This window comes from Eptatretus burgeri, chromosome 4, assembly GCF_056783735.1.
Source record: "Eptatretus burgeri isolate ZD-2024b chromosome 4, Ebu_testis_v1, whole genome shotgun sequence".
Lineage (NCBI taxonomy): Eukaryota > Metazoa > Chordata > Myxini > Myxiniformes > Myxinidae > Eptatretus > Eptatretus burgeri.
The window spans coordinates 87707787-87730871 of record NC_140964.1 but is presented as its reverse complement, the minus strand read 5'-3'; the positions used below and the strand labels follow the sequence as shown (position 1 = coordinate 87730871).

The 23085-nt window shown below is 41.5% G+C and overlaps 1 protein-coding gene across 8 annotated transcripts in view; it reads left to right on the top strand.

The window, feature by feature from the left end:
- Positions 1-23085, top strand: part of LOC147028620 (uncharacterized) — a 118708-nt gene that overhangs the window by 66676 nt on the left and 28947 nt on the right. For 2 of the 8 annotated variants that reach the window (XM_085879239.1, XM_085879236.1), the window contains exon 1: positions 11770-14229. The exons of 4 other annotated variants lie outside the window; for them this stretch is intronic. In XM_085879239.1, the coding sequence (XP_085735365.1) occupies positions 13026-14229 (1204 nt within the window). In that variant the 5' untranslated portion in view covers positions 11770-13025. Of the gene's footprint in view, positions 1-11769; positions 14230-23085 lie in introns of those variants that run through there. 2 more of the 8 variants (XM_085879237.1, XM_085879238.1) reach the window with 2 other exon arrangements.

Sequence of the window (23085 nt, the reverse complement as noted above, 5' to 3'; positions counted from 1 at the left end):
TATTTATGGTTTGTGTTAGGAATAGCTGAAATGTCTCCTGAGGTTTTACTCATCTGTTTTAAAAATAGATGTGTCATCGTGAGCATTGCTGTGAAGAAAGACTGGAATGAAAGAGGGAAGTTTAAAATTGAGATTAAAACTTTAATGAGCCAGACCTCTATATTTACCAGTGAGATAACAATGGTCTCTTACCTTTAAACCTTCACATATTTTCATCTCACATGTATGACATTGTTTTTCTTAAATTTCCTTTTCTCTTCTTTTGGGAAGAACATTGGCTAAAGGTTTTTCCCATTACCTTAGATAATTGAATCGTCTTTTTCCGGTCATTTTACAAACTCATGAGAGGCATCTTCTCCTCTGTCAAGTTCTAACTTCTTGTATTCATCACCAACATATGATTTGATATAATAACAGAAACCACAAGGAGTATGCTTTTGGTATTTATTTGTGTATGATTAATCTGGATTTGGAGAAGCAGGATATATCTTTTCAAGGATACTTTCAAAATTGGCACAGATCACAAATGAATGCTTTATAGATTTGTTGAAATCTTGGAAGGATATGTTTGAACCTACTTTTGGCATTTCAATTGGGGTTGATTTATGACTACGACAATATTTTGAATGTTAGTTTAATCGTCCTTTCATGTGAAAGAAGTTGAGACATCGCTTACAGCGATATGTTTGATTAGTTATATTGCCTACTTGTGAAGTGGTTAATCTTGATAAGTTTATGATGTTAGCATAATGTTAATTTTCTTACGAAGTGTAGCATAGAAGGTCAATGTGTGTTTCATCGTTGTTATAGTCATTTGAATTTTTAAATATCTGAACACACATATATATATATATATATATATATATTAACCATATATCCTTTAATCCCCATGTATTAACAGATAGATAAGCCTGGTGTTGGCTTAGTGGTTAGGGTGGTGGCTTGAGATCCTAGGGTCCTGAGTTCAAGCCCCGTTGGTCGCTGAATTAACATACACCAGGAGGTTGACTCAGTCTGTCATCCTTCCGAGGTCGGCAAAATGAGTACCAGTGTACTGGTAAGGGGGACACTGCATCAGCAGCATAGCCATGTCCCAACCAATGATGCAACCAGCAGCCGCAGGCTGCACTCGATAGAGAGAACAGATAGATTATTCATTTTCTCAAATTTTAGAATATCTACCAATGACATTGGGAACTTCATATCTTTAACATTTATAGTGTTTTTCTCATATTTCTTATAATGAGGTACTCTTTCAGGATTCCATTGTGGGGGATGTAGGTGATCAAGAACAGACCATATGAAGCATTTATTATCTTTATTTTTAATATTAATAACCACCTTTCTTAGCTTTGTATCTTTTGGTAAATCAATGCAGGAAGAAGCATAAAGACGGTGTGATTTATGATGTGTATATCCAAAAAATAGATTTTTTTCAATTACAAATCCACTACCTACCACACTATTATCAACATTTAGGTCTTGTCTACAAAATCATCATAAGCCTCACCAATTAAGATATCTTGGAATGATGTGATAAAGTGTGGGTTTGTTCTCATATAGGGTGTTTCTTCATCACCTTCTCTTGTCATATTCATTTTTACTCCCATATAAAACTTAAAATTGTTGATTTCACAAAATTTGTTTTTCATTCGACCTTCAATAGTCGGTTTGACCATATCATTTTCCTCAATTATTTATGTTGGTGCTGGTTCTTTAAAGTGAAATGATCATATTTTTATTTGTCCTTTAAATGCTTCATCAGCGTTTTCAGTCTTCCCATCAAAGCTAACAATATTTGAGGTAATTGGAGTGTATCCCACAGCTCCTTCTTGATTCATCTTGTGTTTGCATGTTTTAAGGTGAGCTGTCAAACCTCTTCTTTTAATGTCCTTATTTCAGACATCACAATGGATCACATCAGACACTGGTGGTAGTTCACCAGTATTTCTTCCATGCTTTTGAGTTGTCAGATGCTTTTTAAAATTACTTTTTAGAATACTTATTTCACAGTTTTCACAATGTGTTGTGTTCACTATATTTATGCAGTGCAACTTTACTTAAAATAAAATTTTCTTGATGAAAGTTTATGTTTATGTACAGATACTTTTCTATTTAAAATAAAATTCTCAACTCATTTTTTCCCCTTTATAAATGAGTCATTAGAAAGCCAAAGATTTTGAGGATTATGATAGTAATGAAAGTATTTCTATTAAAACGGATGATACTGTGAGTTTGTATTCAAATGATAGTTATGAAAGTAGTTTTATAAATGATGAAGATGCTTATACCGTTTATAATAGTGATAGTGAAGCTGAATTTTATTTTAATTAAAGATATAATAGATAAATTTGTTGAGCTTCTTGAATTCACTGATACTCCATGCGATAAATTAGAGAATTGTCCGACTTGTGTTAGAAGATAATCACAGAATATACATTGTTTATCGGCTTTTTCTGTGATTAATCCTATTCAAATTAATAACAGTAAAATATATAAAGACCCAGAACTATTTCAAAATTACACCAAAAATGAATTGCTTTGCAAGATTAATAACATAAATAAATATAAAGTTTGAGGGTGATAATACACCTTTTCTTACAATGGAAGAGATTGAAAAAATTTGGGTAATGTTTAATGGATTGATGTTATTTATTATTCATGATTGTCATTTTCAGGGAAATATCAGCACAAAATATTGTTTAATTAAAATAATGGATTGTTTCGAAATTAAACCTGAACTTTGGAGATAACATCGTTTCTAAAAAAGACTGGAAGAAAAAAAAATTAGATGATTTATTTTCTAAGTATATAAATGAGCAGCACCAATGCTCTGCACAGAGTATGGTCCAAATCTCCTCTCCTATATAAATGAATGATTTTTTTTTTTACCCATTTGGAAAATGAAGATAAAATTTAACAACCATAAAAATGTACAAAATTCATCAAGATGTCCAATGGTTGGTTCAAGCGAATGTGGGAAAACCTTTCCACTTTTAAAGATGTTCCTTGCTCTTAACTTTTTAGATTATGATAATTTAATAATTTTCACAAAGTCAAACTTTCAACCAGAGTATCAACTACTCTCACAAGGTTTTAAAGCAGGTCTTCAAAAAGAAGACATAATCAGTTTATTTAAACTTTAAAACAAACTAAATGATTACAACATTGAAGATATAATACAACTATTTTGCGATACACAGAAATGTAAAATGAAATCAAAACCCACAACTTGTATTCTCAGCGATAATATGGATGATTTATTGATGATCAGTCTTCTGACTACCTTTACCAACAATGTTCTAAAAAAAAATAAACTGAAATGATGATGATGATATACCTTCACCCCAAGATTTGGATAAATCAAAAAAGAACTTCGTCATCTTTGATGATTGTGTTAATGAGAAAAACCAAACGGTAATGGTTAGCTACTACACAAGAAGGAGACATTCTTCTTGTAATTGTATTTATCTTTGCAACATGCTCCTACATTCATGCAAAATTGCCCCACATATTCGTGGTTTTCATGGCGTTTTCTTTTATTTTATTTTGTGTTTTTTTTGTCACGAGCCATGAGCATAACACAGTTCTAAAACATATCCTCCATAAGCCATGCACAAAGTAGCTGGATGTATGTACAGTACAATACTGTACATACACAAAAAACATCTTCCACGAGCCGTGAATATGACCTGCTACCCGTATGTGTATTGTAGCTTCACAGCACAAACAGTTTTGGGGTAAGTCTCACCAGTGTAACACGTCATTCCCCATGATGCCATCCCCCATGAGTTACTTAGAGAATGAAAACACAAACAGCATCTATTGATGTATCCAGTGATTACCAGGTCGCCACATATGGACATTACACAATGGAAACATTCAACGCATCTTCATATAAATCACCATCTTGCTACAAACAGCACCATCTTAGCAGTTACATTTTAATAACGCTTAGCATAATCTACCTGTAGATTGGAAAGATGTCATGTCCTGTGAGTTAAAGAATGGAAACATTCAGAATATCTATTAGTGTAATTAGCAGCAAGCAACACACGGACTAATTACACAATGACATCGCTCACCACATCTATTATCAGCTGCCGAATACAGCATCACCCGTAAAAAAAATCCCCCACAAACAATATGCAGACTACTCACCGCATCTTGGATCGCCATCATTCTCATCCCATTGCTCTGACCTGTGTGTATTGCCTCTCGCTCCATTCATTCTTCAAAAATGGCTCCCAAGGATCGAGGATAATACACAGAAGAGGTGTCTCTTAGAGGACCACTGATATTGGAGAAGGCGAAGCTCCTGCACGACCATCTCTCTGGTGCGGGTGGTGCAAGCATGAGCGCGGCGGGTACAAGCGGCACCTCCAGCCCATTTACAGTGAGCAGGGGGTGGATCCACCGCTTCAAGGCGCAATATAATTTGTGCAACGTCAAGCTTGTAGGGGAGTGTGCCTCCGCGGACCATGACGCAGCTAAAGCATTCCCTGCAGAACTTGTGAGCCTCATCCAGGAGAAGGGGTACCTGACAGAGCAAGTCTTTAATGCTGATGAGACCGGCTTGTTTTGGAAAAAGATGCTGATCAGAACGTTCATCTCACAGTGCGAGAGCAAAGCAGACAGCTTCAAGGCCGCAAAGGAACAGGTATCCCTTCTCTGCACAAACACTGAAGGGGACTTCATGGTTAAGCCCATGATGCTCTACCATTCTCTGAACCCATGTGCGCTGAAGAACAAAAACAAGCAGGCACTGCCCATGTACTGGAGGGTGAACAGGAAGGTGTGTGTGATGTCTGAACTTTTTATGGACTGGATCCATACCTGTTTTGTTCCTCAGGTTGAGAGGTACCTGGCAGGAAAGAACCTTTCGTTCAAGGTACTCCTGCTGCTTGAAAATGCTCAGACTAGCCACCACACAGACCTGAACAGCGCTCATCCTAACGTTTAGGTCATGTTCCTGCCACCGAACACCACCTCCCTCGTCCATCCTCTCGACCAGGGGGTAATATCAACTTTCAAGAGTTATTACACCTGGCAAACCTCATTTTCTTCATCATCATCATCATCATCATCATCATCATCATCATCATCATCATCTTCATCATTTTGCAATGTTACGTGTGCTGTGTTTGTTGAATAAAAAACTTGAAACGGTACATGATGATGATGATTATGTTGTTTTTTTCTCGTTTAGCGGTATGGTACGGTTTCGTTAAGAGACTTCAAAATGAATTCTTGAATAAATTGGAAATGGTACCTGGTGTTGTCGGTTTTTTTTTAATGTTTTTATTTTTTTGTAAGCATCTTTAATGAAGCTTTAATCATGCATTTGTGGTCGAAAACATTTTGAAATTTAAAAACTTTCCTCGTTGAACCAGGAACCGCCGCAAACCGATAACATTATCCCACTTGTCCCCATTGTAACAATTCCCTGGCTTTGGTGGTATCACCATTTGCGGCCTTTTTCATGAACCAGGAACTGCCATGAACCGATAACGTTATCCCCCTTGACTCCATTGTAGCAATGACAAAACACTTGCAGATTTCACTCTGATGCTCGCAGATTTTACTCTGATGCTCGCAGATTTTACCTCGACATTCACGGATTTTTCATGGGTCGGGAAATCGCCGGAACCTACCCCCCATTTCCCATTGAAACAATTCCCCCACATTCGCAGTTTCAACATTTGCGGGGATTTCCTGGAACGTATCCCCCACGAATGTTGTGGTCCTGGTTGAATATCAAAATATGTGGAGTGTGACGAGCACTCCCCGATCTCTAATGGACATAAAGTCCTACACCAAAGCGTCACCTCCAATCCGGAGGACTCAGCCTAGCGACTCTTGTCAAATCGACAAAGATTACATGGTCAACATCAGTTAAACATCAAATGGAGCTGCCTGTCTGGATTTCGGGCTTATTTGCCCTCATCAAGATGGCATACTGATAAATGTCTAACCAATGCTGACCACATTAGTCATTGAAACATCTATCGCACCTCCTGGCTGTTATGGTGAGCATCGCCACAGATATATATATATATATATATATATATTTATATATATGTATATATATATATATATATATATATATATATATTTATATATATATATATATATATATATATATATATATATATTTTGTAATTTCCAATAGGTGTGTGAACCAGCGTCTCTGAGCCTAGACACTGCCCATGTGCGCAACTTAGCCACAAAAATGCACATATCTCAAAATTGCGTGAATTCAATATTTGTAAACATCCACTCAGACTCTCCAGACTAAAGAGCTCTTAAATGAGATATTCAGCATTATACATATTGTGGTTGACGTTTATTCCATTCAGACTCAATCATGCAACTTGCATTCATATAGGTAATCTATACTAGTAAATGTTCGTCAATCTGTCCGTCTGTCTCCTCCTTAACTCCAAAACCATGAAACCAAGATAGTGCACGAGTAAAAATTGGGTGTTTGGGTTAATCTAAGCACCCCTTTTGAAGATGATCAATGGCCTTATTTTATTATCCTTTATCAAGACTTATCCTTGTTCATCTCACTGTCCTTTGCTGGGGTGTTAATTTGCCATTTTTTGGTCTGCTCAACAATGCCTTGATTTGGAACAGGCCGCAATGGTTTCTAAACAATAAAGTTTTTGTTTCACTTTCCTCACTTATTATTATTAAATGTCTGATTATACCTACAAATCGCTGGATACATTACAATGCGTACAAACACCCAGAGACGCCAGCATTTGTGGCTTTATTTCATTTCCACACATGCCATAACCTCAAAAATGTCTTAATCTCAGCCAAATTTCAAAATTAAGCCTTTTTATTGCCTTCAGCAGCAGTTCCGACTGCTAAAAAAAAAGAAGTATTCATTTGTCTAATTCGGACAATGCTTGAGCGTCTCCGGGTGCACGGGTTTATATGACTGATCAGTGATCGCTAATTGTTTGCCAAGCTAGCCGTTCTTTATCAGCTCTTTCATTAGAGTGCTTGCTTGAGTGCTTAAGCCACTTGGTGAGTACTCTACAATATTCGCACTGTCACTGAATATATCGTTTGACTTGAACAAAGTTCAGGGCCCATTCGCCTGCTCTTGGCTGTGCGGTGCCTCGAGCAGTGAGTCGGGCGGTGGTTCGCTCGCTAAAAATGTGCAATTTCATTTTACACCACATTTCCCCTTTATATGCGATCTTCTTTCATGATACGATGAGTCACTTCGGCATAGATAGACACACATAAAAAAAGTTAAACGTTTCGTTTTTGAAAGTTTCTTCAACCGTTTCGTTGGAGTTCATGCTTGAGTGGTTTTCCACTCAGACGAGCGCTCTTCAAGCTTCATTGGAGATATGGTGGCTTGGCTCTCTGTGGGGATATTTCCAGAGTTTGAAAGGCAAAATAAATAAGTTTTTTTATTTATTTGTTTTTTTATACACTGTCAAGACTCGTATGAGAGCTAACATACAGAACATCCAACAAGGGGAGCAGGAGACAAGAAGAGGGGGTGGAGGGAGGGAAAAAACAGTGTGTAACAGAGACATGAGATCTGTGAAAGGGAGAGGGATTGGGTGGGGTACATAAGGTAAACAAGACGGACACTACAGGGACTTTCAGGAAGGAAAACAGGGGATTTGAAGGAGGTGGATTTGGGGTGGATTAGCGGGGCAAGAAAACATAATGGTTTTGGATGGGGGGAAGGTAAGATATGGTGGTAAACAACTGTTTTGAAGATCTGGAGGGAAGAGGGGGATTGAAGAGAATGTTGGAGTTTGTTCCAAAGTTGGGGAAAAAAAGAGGAATGAAAGAGTGAAAGGTGAGCAGTGATTCTTGATTTTGGTAGTTTTTCCAGAAGGGGGTTGCTGGTGGACCTTGAGTGCCCTGCAGAAATATGGGGTTGGGGGGCAGATCTGTCAAAGCATGGGGGGGGGCGAGGCCAGAGAGGAGACTATAGAAGACAGACAGACCACCGAGACCTAAAGACTCAGCCTCATCACAGGAGATACCAATGATCCTAAATGCCGAGGTTTCCACAACGTGAACCCGAGAAAGGTGGGAGGCAGGAGCACTATCCCAGAGGGGAGAGCAGTACTCCATCAGGCTGTGGACGAAAACTTTGTAGGTGGTCAGGAGCTCAGGTGTACCAAGGAAGGCTTTGCAAGACGGAGGATGCCCAGTTGGCGACTGGCTTTGGAGGCCAGCTTGGAAATTTGGCTTTCCCAGGAAATATCAAGGCAGATAGTGAGACCCAGAAGTTTCAATGAAAGGTCTTCTTCAAGAATATTGTTGAGAAAGTCGATGGGCGGGGGGTGGGGGGGAGGGAGGGGTCCAGATGGTCCTTTCGGAGAGATGTAGTGAGAATTTGAGGTTTGTCAGAGTTGATAGACATGTTCCACATGTTGGACCAGCTTGTGATTTTATCCAGATTTGCAGAGAGTGAAGAGGCTGCTGCTTGCTGATCTGAGGGATGACAGATGGTACAGCAGAGGGTGGAGTCATCAGCAAATTGATAGAGGATGTTCCAGAGAGTCAGAGAGACCATTGACGAAAACCACAAAAAGAACAGGGCCCAGAACACAGTCTTGAATAATTCCAGCCTGTACAGGAAGACGGGATGGGAGAATTGTCCTTGGATACCATAGGAAGAGAGTTTGGTGAGCATGGCAGGGTGACAGACCGCATTGAAGGCACGCAATATGTCGATGGAGATGGCTCTGATTTCATGTCTGGTATTGATCTCCATCCATTGTTGGGAGAACAAAGGCAGCATATCCAGGGTATAGTGATCTGGTCTGAATCCAAATGGATGATCGGAAATCAAACCATTGGGGAAGAGAAAGGATTTATTATCTGAAGTGATGATGGATTCCATAACCTTGCTGATGGTTGGGAGAAGGCTGATTGGTCTTAAGTTGCAGGGATATGTTTTTGCACCTTTTTTATTATGGAGAACGGTAATGCTTACTGATTTCCAAGCAGATGGCAGATGACCTTGAGCAAATGAGAGGGTGAATAGAACCGAGAGAGGGTGAGCAAGAGCAGCAGAGCAGGTTTTTATGACAGGTGGGCTGATGCCGTCTGGACCGGTTGCAGAATCTGAGTCGAGGTTTGACAGCAAACTCTCCACCTTGTCAGGAGAAACGGACACAGAGTCTCTGAACAGCTGAATGCGACTGGGTAAGGTGGGTACAGAAAGCAATGGGTTTTGGGACACAAGATTTAGAAGCAAGCACGGAGCTTAGGCATTCAGCCTTTTCATGTACGGTGTCAGCTGTGTAGCCATTTGAGGTAAGGGAGGGGATGGAGGGAGAAACATACACCAGAAACAGAGTTAACTGGGCGCCACCAGGATTTGGAGGAGGGAGACAGGCTTGAGAGTTCAGCCTTGAGATTAAAAACATGTTGTTTTCTGGCTCTCCTGAGGGGAGACACACACTTGTTCCAAGCTTGTGCCGTCTCTTGGATGGATGTTAAACTGGACGTCACGTCTGCTGGAATCCCTCCTCTCCTCACCCCTCCCTTCCCCTTCCCCTCAGTCTCCCCTCTTCCTCTCTCACCCCTCTCCCTCTCTCACCCCTCTCTCACCCCACTCCTTGCACCTCCACCCCCCCACCTCTGTTAAGGACTGACGCTTTAGTTTTGAATTTAAAACTGCTTTCCCATAGTGTAGCATGCATAAATCGGATTCGGAGGGGTGCAAAGGACGCTGCATGTGTGAGCATGCATGCTTGCAGGCAGGCCTTTGCCAGGTAAATAGCATGGGTTTTAAATTCTCCCACCCACTTTTATGCCGAACCCAGCAGTTAATAGGAAAATGTTGCTGTTTGGGCACGTTTTGTTTACCTTTCCCTTCCCCTCTCCTCACACTGCCTTCCCTTCCTTTCCTCTCCCCTCATGTTACCTTCCCTTTCCTTCCCTTCCCCTCATGCCACCTTCCCTTCCCTTCCCCTCCTCTCATGCCGCTTTCCATTCCCTTTACCTCCCCTCATGCCACTTTCCCTTCCCCTCATGCCACTTTCCCTTCTTTCCGCTCCCCTCATGCCGCTTTCCATTCCCTTTCCCTCCCCTCATGCCACTTTCCCTTCCCCTCCCCTCACACTGCCTTCCCTTCCTTTCCTCTCCCCTCATGTTGCCTTCCCTTTCCTTCCCTTCCCCTCATGCCACCTTCCCTTCCCCTCATGCAGCCTTCCCTTCCCCTCCCCTCCCCTCACACCACCTTCCCTTCCACTCCCCTCACACTGCTTTCCCTTCCCCTCCTGTCATGCTGCCTTCCCTTCCCTTCCTCTCCTCTCATGCCACCTTCCCTTCCCCTCCCCTCAAGCAGCCTTCCCTTCCCTTCCCCTCCCCTCATGCCGCTTTGCCTTCCCTTCTCCTCACCTATGCCTGGTGTTGGCTTCATGGTTAGGATGGTGGGCTTGGATCCTAGGGTCCTGAGTTCAAATCCCCCTCAGCTGTTGAATAAATACCAGGTGGGGTTAACTCGGTCTGTCATCCTTCCGAGGTCGGAAAAATGAGTGGCAGCATGCTGGTATACTGTGTGGGAGTGGCGACACGTCCAGGATTGTTTCCAATAACCAAGGAGACTGCTTCAGCAGCACCAACGCTCTGTACAGAGTATGGTCCCAATCTCTTCTCCTCATCCTCCTCCTCTCACGCCGCTTTCCCTTCCATTCCCCTCTCTCCACCTTCTCTTCCCCTCTCTCCACCCTCTCTTCCCCTCTCTCAACTTTCCCTTCCCCTCTCTCAACTTTCCCTTCCCCTCTCTCCACCTTCCCTTCCCCTCTCTCCACCTTCCCTTCCCCTCTCTCCACCTTCCCTTCCCCTCTCTCCACCTTCACTTCCCCCTCTCTCCACCTTCCCTTCCCCTCTCTCCACCTTCCCTTCCCCTCTCTCCACCTTCCCTTCCCCTCTCTCCACCTTCCCTTCCCCTCTCTCGACCTTCCTTCCCCTCTCTCCACCCTCTCTTCCCCTCTCTCAACTTTCCTTTCTCCTCTTTCAACTTTCCCTTCCCCTCTCTCCACCTTCCCTTCCCCTCTCTCCACCTTCCCTTCCCCTCTCTCCACCTTCCCCTCCCCCTCTCTCCACCTTCACTTCCCCCCTCTCTCCACCTTCCCTTCCCCTCTCTCCACCTTCCCTTCCCCTCTCTCCACCTTCCCTTCCCCTCTCTCCACCTTCCCTTCCCCTCTCTCCACCTTCCTTCCCCTCTCTCCACCTTCTCTTCCCCTCTCTCCACCTTCCCTTCCCTTCTCTCCACCTTCCCTTCCCCTCACACTGCCTTACCTTCCCTTTCCATCATGCTGCCTTCCCTTGTCCTCACACTGCCTTACCTTCCCTTGCCATCACACTGCCTTCCTTCCCCTCCCCTGATGCTTACCTGCTCCCAAACCCCTCCTCCTCCCCACTTCCCCCTCCTCGCTCACACACACCCCCTCCCGTAGTGTATGGCAACGTTGGGTGAGGCATTGCCCTCCCGACCCCCACCCCTTCCTAGCCTCCCAACCCCCCTCACCCCTCCTTGTTAATCCCTCCTCTCACTTCCTCTTCATTCTCTCTCTCTCTCTCTCTCTCTCTCTCTCTCTCTCTCTCTCTCTCTCTCTCTCTCTCTCTCTCTCTCTCTCTCTCTCTCTCTCTCTCTCTCTCTCTCTCTCTCTCTCTCTTCTCCCTCCCCTCCGGCCTCTCTATTACCGCTCTCCCTGTCTCTCCCCCTCTCTCGCACCTCTCTCCCTCTTTCTCTCCCCCATCCCTCCACCTCTGTTTAGGGGACTGTTAAGGACTGACGGTTTAGTTTTGAATTTAAAACTGCTTCCCCACAGTGTAGCATGTACGAATCAGATTTGGAGTGAGGGGTGCAAAGGTCACTGCATGTGTGAGCATGCCTATATACATGCAGGCAGGCCTTTGCCTGATAGATAGCGTGTGCTTTAATTGCTCCTGCCCGGTTTTATAGAGAATCCAGCAGTTAAAAAGATGCTGCTGTTTTATCGCCCTTCCCTTCCCTTCCCCTCATGCTCCCTTCCCTTCCTTCCCCCTCTCTTCACGCTTACCTCCTCCCACACCGCCTCCTGTCTCCACCCCCCATGGGCATCAGCCGGCGGTCTCCGTGTGCTGTATTAACATGCTTTTTTAACGCACCCCGTTTAGTTCAAAACTGTACTTCACCCTCCCCCCCTATCCTTTCTCCTCAAGTCCCACGACCAAATGTGAGTTGAGAACCCCTCCCCTCACACATACCTCTTCCCAAACCATTCCTCACTCCCCCCCTTCCTTTCTCCCACATCCTCCTCGCTCCTACCCCCTCCCCCTTTCTCAGAGTTTTAGCGACATTTGGTGAGGCATCACTTCCCCCTTTTTTCACCCCTTTCTAGCTCCTCCCTCTCCTATTCCTCCTCGCTTCCTCCTTGATCCCCTGGCTCCTCTACCCTTTCCTTCCTCTTTGTCCCCTCTCCCTCCCCCATCCTCCTCTCTCTCCTCTCACTCCCTCTTCTCTCCCCCTCCCCTCAGTTCTCTCTCTCCCTCCTCTATCCCTCCTCTATCCCTCCTCTATCCCTCCTCACTCCCTCCTCTTCCTCTTACCCCCCCCCCCCCCCTAATATTCCCATCAGTGAAGCGACAGGTTGTATTTGCTCGTATGAAATACATGGCTGATAATTAGCATGAAATACTCATTGATGTTAATGAGCCTGGTGTGGCTTAGTGGTTGAGGCGGTGGCTTGGGATCCTTGGGGTCCTGAGTTCGAGCCCTGCTAGCTGCTGAGTTAGCATCAGGGAGGTTGACTCAGCCTGTCATCTTTCTGAAGGTCTGCAAAATGAGCACCAGTATACTGGTAATTATCCCTGCAGGGTCGAAGGCGACTAAAGGGTTGGCGTCAGGAAGGGCATCCGGCCGTAAAAACATTGCAACAAGAAAGGGTACCATGATTGGAGCCCACAAAAAGCTGACCCTTGCTCAGAGATAAAGGCTTTCAATTGGTGTGATGATGATGACTCATTGATGTTAATGCTTTGTGATGCCTTTGTTTTTAACTCAAGATAGTATGGAAGCACCCGAGGAACATGGAAGAACTTCCTGCAACAGCCAGAGTTCAGCGGATGTGGTTTTCCTTGACTTGGCAAAAAATATTACTTTGAATCAAACGATTGTCTCAGAAGATGCTGACCAAAGACTTCAACCAACATTAATTTTACTGTGTGGCAAGCAGACCATGAATGATTGTTCAGGCAACGTAAAAGGTTGCACAAATATTGCTGCGGAACCTGACAGTCACTTCATGGAAACTCTAGAAGAAGTGAAATGTCTGCAAGAGAAGGAAGAAGCTGGGATTGTCCCTTATGGGTTCCACAATAATGGCAAGAATGTTGGGAAATACGATGGGAAACATATTGCTCTAAAATCTCTCTCTCCTGTACCTTCTTCTGCAGCCACAACTGGTATTGATGCACACATTGAGGTAGTCATCAAGTCTTCCCCTTGCTCTCAGTCTGTATTATTAGGCAAGAATGCAAAAGCTGAACAAAAGGCAGAGTCGGAACAAAATGGAAATGACTCCTTTGACCTCGTCAGTTGTAATGCCCTTTACCAATCCAATATGGTGGATGATGGAAACACTACTTGCAAGAAAAGGACGATATCAAAATTGGCGACGAATGAGGAAGGAGAACATAGTTTGAAGAACGATTACTTCGACGTACATTTTTTACCCCAATGCTTCACGTCATCCATAATAGAAGAGACGGTGACATCTCTTGAAAATGCAATAGCACACAGCAGTGAGCATATCTCATCAAGTCCAAAGGCTCCGTGTCTGAAGGATGGTGTTGGCTGCTTCTCCACAGCATCCTGTAGTGCAAATGAACTTGTGATACCTCAGAGGAAAAGGCCTCATCAGTCCCAAAGCCAAAGCCAGGTTGTTCATGAAACAAATACTACACAGGCAGGAGCAGGGGGTTCGACAGGAGCCATTTTGTCTGTAGAACAGCAGAAAACGGACTTGTTGGTGCTTTCATCCAATGTTTACCTGGCAAACTGTTCACATCCAGGGGTATGTAAAGACAGTTTATACGTTTCTCAACAGTCGACCGCTGGACCTCTCCCAGAAGATTCTGCCAAGAAGAAGGACTGGTCTGCTCCAACTACAGTCTTTGAAGTGATGATTGAGCCGAAGGGATCTTCAGCACCATCAAAGAAGAAACCAAGGACTCTGTACAGCACTGGTAATGTACTCAACACGTTAGACATCTCACTCTCAGAACCAATCACTCTATTTACACGATGTAACTCACAAACCAATGAAGCATATTTCAAAAGCTAATCACTTATCCAAATTATGCAGGACTATCGTGCTTTATTTATAGTGCACATCATCGCGACACGGCAGCTCGCTCTCCTCGCTACGCTCCAACTCACCCTCCTTCCACAGTCCAAGCTTCACAACAGAACAACTGACAGTAGGAACGTATTCAACATATCAACAATTCCAAATATAAATTTGTGCAAAATATTTTCAGAGAGGAGTACGAAGGTCTCAAGTTACAATAGCAAGTTATAAACACACAATAATTTCTCACAAATAAATTGATACTTTTACACCTTCTTTAACATTATGTGTTGAGATATATAGATTATATAGATGTACAGTGGTGCCCCCAGAATCCGAATTTAATTCGTTCCAAGAGGCTGTTCGGATTCCAAAAAGTTCGGATTCCAAAACTATTTTCCCAATAAGAAATAATGGAAAGTGAATTAATCCGTTCCTGGACCCCAAGAAAATCCACTTTCAAGACACTTTCAACTGAAATTACCCATGCTTAAGGTAAAATAAGATGAGTAAATGACCTTTTCTGGGTCATGAATCTCATTCCAAACCTGGGGGATGAGCAGGAGCGTTGTCGCTTCTTCTATCAGGTCTGGATGCAGCTCTGGCCTATCAGTGGCCATTGGGATCCAAAACGTAAACTGTTCAGCCCGGTGGAGGTATGTAATTAACCATGAAGCACCAAATGGTGTTTTATATCCCAGTACACTCTGTGGAGACACAAACGTGCCGTTTTCACCGCACGGTTCCACGGGAGAGAATCAAGAGGTGAAGCGATTGGGTGACGCAGCATGACGTCACTACCATGCTCGCGAAAAAAAACGTTGAGTTCGTGAAAGCCGATTCATCAGAGGGTTCATTGAATGAGTTCACTTCACGATGGGTTTTCGCGCTTTTATCGCTTCTTCATTTTTCAGAATCCTACACACAGTCGATTTCGGCAGCTCGAACATGGCAGCGAGATCAGACACACGCGTACCGTTCTCATGGTTTGCGATAAGTTCTTTCTTCAACTCAATTGTCGTTCTCACGGACTTCCTCTTATTCCTATTTGCTTCACTGCTCTTCTTGGGTGCCATGGTGAATGCACAAGGGTGATAATTGAAAAAAAAAATGCACAAATCAAGGTGAAACCACGAGGTAAAGTAGCGATCGACACACGAGAGATGCTTTCACGAGTACTTCCACCGACTAACTGAATGAACAAAGCGCGAAGATGCGCGTCAAACAGGTGGGGGAGACACGTGAACAAACATGAACACCACGTTGTGTTCAGTTTTCTAAAATATGTTCGGATTTTAGGGCAAAATTTTCTTGAAAAAATTGTTCGGATTCCAATTTGTTCAAACAATGGGGCGTTCGGATTCTGGGGGCACGACGGTATGTATAAAACCAAAAACAACTGAGTTTGCAACTGTGGCAGACAACCATTGTTTTAATATTGACATGAACAGAGACATTTTGAAGGACATTATCATAAAAAGAAAACCACAAAGCTTTTCGTTGTGCTCTCTTCAGGTGAAATTCGCACAAAGTGAGTGAGTAATACTGAAGAACAGTCTCATAGACATCGATGAATGAAGTCAATTCTGATTTGATTGTTGTTGTGAGCAACCATTGTTACTCACAGCTTGTGCAGTTTCGGCTGTTGTGAGACACGATCATTGAAAACGTTATCGGAATGGCATTATATTTGCTGGCACCATCATGTCATTTTGTTTTGTTTGTGTTTTTTGCTCATTCTAATTTCCATGCATACTTGTATGTCAGGCAAAGTTTTATGATCCTGACAGTTTGTTTTTTGGCAGAGTTGTTATCAAATATTAACGAAAAGAAGACACCTTCTCCAAAGGAAATCTACAAGTGCATGGTCGATAGATGTGGTGAAGGTACATCCTTTTATCCTGCAGTAACCAACATGGATGGCCAATTTCTTGCACTGACACGAGTCCCTTGATGACTCGATGTCAGGATCGCTGGCAGGTAAAACCGACCCATAACCTTGACTAGGTGTAAGTGTTATTCAAGGAGGATAGCTGTGTTAAGGTCACCTAAATATGCCCGCAAGTTGGCAACATTTTCATCATCATCCAAGTACACTTTGGCATGTCCATGGTCTCAGCAAGATGAGTCCCCTGAAACCTCAGCACTCACGGTCAACAGCAACGGCTGACATCACGTTGCAAGCTTGTCGAATTATGCAACGCAGACCAAGCAGACTTTATCGCTTACCTGGTAACTGGCGACAAAATGTCCCTTCATCACTGGGAACCTGACACCAAATTGGAGTCCATGCAAACTACCACCAAATACATTTCACGTCTGTCCTCCTTCAGCTGACAAAATAATAGCCTTCATGTTCTTGGATGTTAGAAAAAATCCTGCTGGTTGACAATGTGCCTCACATGTCTACTGTCACAGCGGAATATGATGCCAGTCCAGTATCATGCAAAAATTGTGGCAGGCCATTATGAGGACAAATCCCGATGGATGTTGACTGGATGTTTCTCCTTTATGTCAATGGACAAGGCCATTGTTGTGCGTCCTGCTGTTTTTAACTGTGGCTTTCAGTAACTTGATTATTCCCTTCACAGCCCGGATCTGGTTCCGAGTGACTATTATCTGTTTTGACATTTTAAGTCGCACAGTATCTGCATACCCGCCGTTTTATCAACCAATGAACAACTACCTGAAGTAACCGAGATGTGGTGAAGAAACAATTTGAAAACTCCCCTTTTACTGCCATAAAACATTTGAAAAACAAATGGAGCAAGTTATTCGGAGTCAATGGGAACTGCATCAAAAAATATAAAAACTGTCGTGGCCAACAATATTATGAGCTTCTCATTCTTAGAACATTTTGAATGCCTCTCATACATCATTTGAGAGTAACCAAAACAAAAAGAAATGCTCAATTTATGACCCTCGCCAAAGGAGAGGGTATTGCATTTGGGTCTTTTTGTTTGTCTGTCTCCACAGAATGTGCTAGCGTAGACTACAAACGCCACGTAGTCGAAGCCAGTAACACATGTTCTTTTTTTCAACCAACTACGTCCATAAAGTATACACGATTAGAAATGGAGTACGTCCATAAAGTATGTAAAATTAGAATGTAAGTATCTCCATAAAGTATGTACAATTAGAATGTGAGTACGTCTATAAAGTATGTACAATTAGAAATGGAGTACGTCCATAAACTATGTACAATTAGAATGGGAGTATCTCCATAAAGTATGTACAATTATAATGTTAGTACGTGTATAAAGTATGCACAATTAGAAATGGAGTACGTCTATAAAGTATGTGCAATTAGAATGTGAGTATCTCCATAAAGTATGTACAATTAGAAATGTGAGTACGGGGATAAAGTATGTACAATTAGAAATGTGAGTACGCCGATAAAGTATGTACAATTAGAATGTGAGTACGTCTATAAAGTATGTGCAATTAGAAATGTGAGTACGGGGATAAAGTATGTGCAATTAGAAATGTATGGGGATAAAGTATGTACAATTACAATGTGAGTATGTCTATAAAGTATGTGCAATTAGAAATGTGAGTACGGGGATAAAGTGTATACAATTACAATGTGAGTACGTCTATAATGTATGTACAATTAGAAATGTGAGTACGTCTATAAAGTATGTACAATTAGTATGTGAGTACGTGGATAAAGTATGTACAATTAGAAATGTGAGAACATGAATAAAGTATGTACAATTAGAAATGTGAGTACATCAATAAAGTATGTACATTTAGAATGTGAGTACGTCTATAAAGTATGTGCAATTATAAATGTGAGTACGTGGATAAAGTATGTTCAATTAGAATGTGAATATGTCTCTAAAGTATGTTCAATATGAAATGTGAGTACGTCTGTAAAGTATGTACAATTGGAAATGTGAATACGTCTATAAAGTATGTACAATTAGAAATGTGAGGACGTCTATAAAGTATGTACAATTACTATGTGAGTATGTGGATAAAGTATGTGCAATTAGAAATGTGAGTACGGGGATAAAGTATGTACAATTAGAAATGTGAGTACGCCTATAAAGTATGCACAATTAGAATGTGAGTATGTCGATAAAGTATGTACAATGAGAAATGTGAGTACACCTATAAAGTATGTACAATTAGAATGTGAGTACGCCTATAAAGTATGTTCAATTAGAATGCGAGTATGGGGATAAAGTATGTACAATTAGAAATGTGAGTACGGGGATAAAGTATGTACAATTAGAATGTGAGTACATCAATAAAGTATGTGCAATTAGAAATGTGATTACGGGGATAAAGTATGTGCAATTAGAAATGTAAGTACAGGGATAAAGTATGTACAATTAGAAATGTGAGTACGCCGATACAGTATGTACAATTAGAATGTGAATACGTCTCTAAAGTATGTACAATTTCAATGTGAGTACGTCTGTAATATATGTGCAATTAGAAATGTGAGTACGAGGATAAAGTATGTACATTTAGAATGTGAGTACGAGGATAAAGTATGTACATTTAGAATGTGAATACGTCTCTAAAGTATGTACAATTAGAATGTGAGTCCGTCTATAAAGTATGTGCAATTAGAAATGTGAGTACATCAATAAAGTATGTACATTTAGAATGTGAGTACGTGGATAAAGTATGTACAATTAGAAATGTGAGTACGTCTGTAAAGTATGTACAATTAGAAATGTGAGTACGTCTGTAAAGTATGTACAATTAGAAATGTGAGTACGTCTGTAAAGTATGTACAATTAGAAATGTGAGTACGTCAAAAATTATTAACAATTAGTAAGTGAGTACGTGGATAAAGTCTGTGCAATTAGAAATGTGAGTACTTGTATAATGTATGTACAATTAGAATGTGAGTACGTCTCTAAAGTATGTACAATTAGTACGTGACTACGTGGATAAAGTATGTGCAATTAGAAATGTGAGTACGTGTATAATGTATGTACAATTAGAAATGTGAGTACGTGTATAAAGTTTGTGCAGTTACAATATGAGTACGTCTATAAAGTATGTACAATTAGAATGTGAGTATGTGGATAAAGTATGTGCAATTAGAATGTGAATACATGAATAAAGTATGTACAATTAGAATGTGAGTGCGTGTATAAAGTATGTACAATTAGAATGTGAGTACTTGGTAAAAGGATGTACAATTAGAAATGTGAGTACATGAATAAAGTATGTACAATTAGAAATGTGAGTACATCAATAAAGTATGTACATTTAGAATGTGAGTACGTCTATAAAGTATGTGCAATTATTAATGTGAGTACGTGGATAAAGTATGTACAATTAGAATGTGAATATGTCTCCAAAGTATGTACAATTAGAAATGTGAGTACGTCTGTAAAGTATGTACACTTAGAAATGTGAGTACATCTGTAAAGCATGTACAATTAGAATGTTAGAACATGAATAAAGTTTGTGCAATTAGAATGCGAGTGCGTGAATAAAGTATGTATAATTAGAATGTTTGAATGTGTGTAAAGTATGTATAATTAGAATGTGATTACGTCTACAAAGTATGTACAATTAGAAATGTGAGTACGTCTGTAAAGTATGTGCAATTAGAAATGTGAGTACTTCGATAAAGTATGTACAGTTACAATGTGAGTACGTCCATAAAGTATGTACAATTAGAATGTGAGTATGTGGAGAAAGTATGTACAATTAGAATGTGAGTACATGAATAAAGTATGTACAATTATAATGTGAGTGCATGTATAAAGTATGTACAATTAGAATGTTAGTTCATGTATAATGTTTGTACAATTAGAATGTGAGTACGCGAATAAAGTATGTACAATTAGAAATATGAGTACATCCATTTTCCATCCTGCAGGTAGCATCATTTTCCGGGGGTGCGGCTGTGCGGCTGTGCGCTGAAGAAGATGTAGCTTAGAGAGATGGAGTCTGACAGATGTTTTGTGTGCTTTGTATTTTCATGTTTGATTTCTGTTGGAGAATGAGCCAACAATTAAAATGGTATCTACATATTCCATGTGCAACAATGTTTGACGCCCTCTCTCTTCCTTTCTTGTCTTTTTCTCCAAGTCCCAAATATATATTTGACGTCCTCCTTTGCTCCATCTTTTCTCCTTCTGTTTCTATCTCGGTGTTCTTAGCAGATAGTGTACATCTTTATGCCTGGTGTTTGCTTAATGGTTAGCGTGGGGGGCTTGGGATCCTAGGATCCTGAGTTCAAATCCCACTTGGCTGTTGAATGAATACCAGTTGGGGTTGACTCTGCCTGGCATCCTTATGAAGTCGGCAAAATGAGTGCCAGTTTGCTTGTATCCTGTGTCGGAGTGGTGACCCATCCAGGATTTCTGCTCAATAGCTAAGGAGACTGCTGAGGCAGCACCAACGCTCTGCACAGAGTATGGTCCCAATGGATGGATGGATGGATGTGTATCTTTGAGTGTTTTGTCCTTCGGAGGTTTTCTTTTTTCTCTCTGTAATCAAGTAGATGTAAGAGAGTACACCCTGAGGCTCCACCAGGGGTGTACGAATTATTTGAATGGGATGTGGGTCCTGCTTTATGTGAAGCAAATGTTATTGATATAGTTCTGAGTATCGGTGCCTTGAACATTGATACCTCTGTTATATATCATTGAGATTGAACTGGTGTTTTCCATGTTAAACTGGAACGGCATTCAGTAGAGCACGTACCTCTGCCAGGTTTGTTGATCAACAACTTTTTGAAATATCCTGCGATATATCGTTTCTTTTTTTCCCTTTCTATGGTGAAGAATCACTTGAACTGTCAAGATCTGGATCTAGATCTTCACCAAAATGTAATAAATTGGTTGTTTTCACGCACCCAACCTGTCCCCCAAATTTCATCCGAATCTGCACATAACCTTTTGAGATATTCTGCTCACAAACAGACAAGCAAGCAAACAAACAACAAAGACATCCTGCAAAGCACGATACTGGTGAAATACATGAAACAAATTTGACCATAAAAATAATTGGTGGTTGAATTCAGTGACCTGATAAGCAAATCCTCTTCACATTTCAAGTCAATCAGATGAAAATCGATTCATTTAGAAATTGACAACGTTATTGACTTTTGCCTCTGTTGACCATTTGGCCTCAAAATCAATAGGCTTCTTGCTTATCATCAACTATATCATTTCATGAAGTTTCATGAAGATTGGTTTAAAATTGTGACCTGAGGACGATTGACATACAAACAAACAGACATTCAGTACAAGAAAGATGTTGTGCATAGCACGATACTTGCAAAATCCATAAAACAAATTTGACCAAAAAATAATTGGTGGTTGAATTCAATGACCTAATATGCAAATCCTCTTCAATGTCAAGCCAATTGGATAAAAATTGAGGATTTTTGAAATTCCACTGAAGTTGACCTTTTGGCCGTGAAATATGACCGTTGACCTTTTGGCCGTGAAATATGACCGTTGACCTTGGCCCTATGTTGAGCTTTTGACCTCAATCAATAATCTTCTTGCTTATGACTGACCCCACCATTTTGTGAAGTTTCGTGAAGATTGGTTTAAAATTGTGACCTAAAGGCGACATATATATATATATATATATATATATATATATATATATATATATATATATATATATATATATATATATATATATATATATATATATATATATATATATATGGTACATCTAAAAAGCAACGGGACTAACTTCACAGAAAATTTATTCCAAAAAATATATTGAAATCACAGCTTGTCCCCTTCAAAATAGTTTCCCTCCAGTCTCACACACTTGTCCATCCTCTTCTTCCACGCATCGATGCACCCCTGTGTTCTTCTGGAATCCTCCGGAGCTCCGTCGTCATGGCCCTTTTGATGGCCTCCACATCAGGAAATCAGGTCCCCTTGATCACCCCCTTGAGCTTGAGAAATAGGAAAAAAATCACAAGGGGCCAAGTCTGGCGAATACGGGGGTTGCTCCAGAGTTGGCACGTTCCTCTCCACCATAAACTGTCGGATGGTCAGGGCACTGTGAGTAGGGGCGTTGTCATGGTGGAGCACCCAGGCGTTGTTCTCCCACAGATCCCCCTTCTTGTCCCGGACTGATTTAATGAGGCACCGGAGGATCTCCTTGTACACGTATTGATTCACTGTTCGACCCTGTGGTACAAACTCAAAGTGGATGATGCCCTTGATGTCAAAAAATGCGATGAGCATCACCTTGACCTTCGACTTCGACATCCTTGCTTTCTTTTGTCTTGGTGATGCCGGACTTTTCCACTGACGATTCTGCCATTTGGTCTCGGGATCGTATTCGAATATCCACGATTCATCGCCATTAATGACTCTCCCGAGCAGGTCTGGATCGTCCTCGAGACGCTCGATAATGTCTTGACAGACAGTGACTCTTTGCGATTTCTGGTCCTCGGCCAACAGCTTGGGGACCATATTTGCACACACCTTGCGCATTTCGAGATTTTCAGTGATCATGCTCCAGACAGTGTCCTTGTTGATGGAAAGTTCCTCAACAATCATCCGCACCATGAGTCGACAATCTGCGAGCACCATCTGCTTCACACGCTCGATGTTGTCCGCCGTTCTGCTCATTGAAGGTCTTCAAGACCGTGGATCGTCTTCAACCTCCTGCCGTCCCTTTTTGAACATCTTGTGCCATTCAAATGCACGCGTACGTGACATCGTTTCTTCCCTGTGAACTTGCTGCAGCATTGCGAAGGATTCGGAAGGCGTTTTGCCAAGCTTGGCAAGAAACTTCA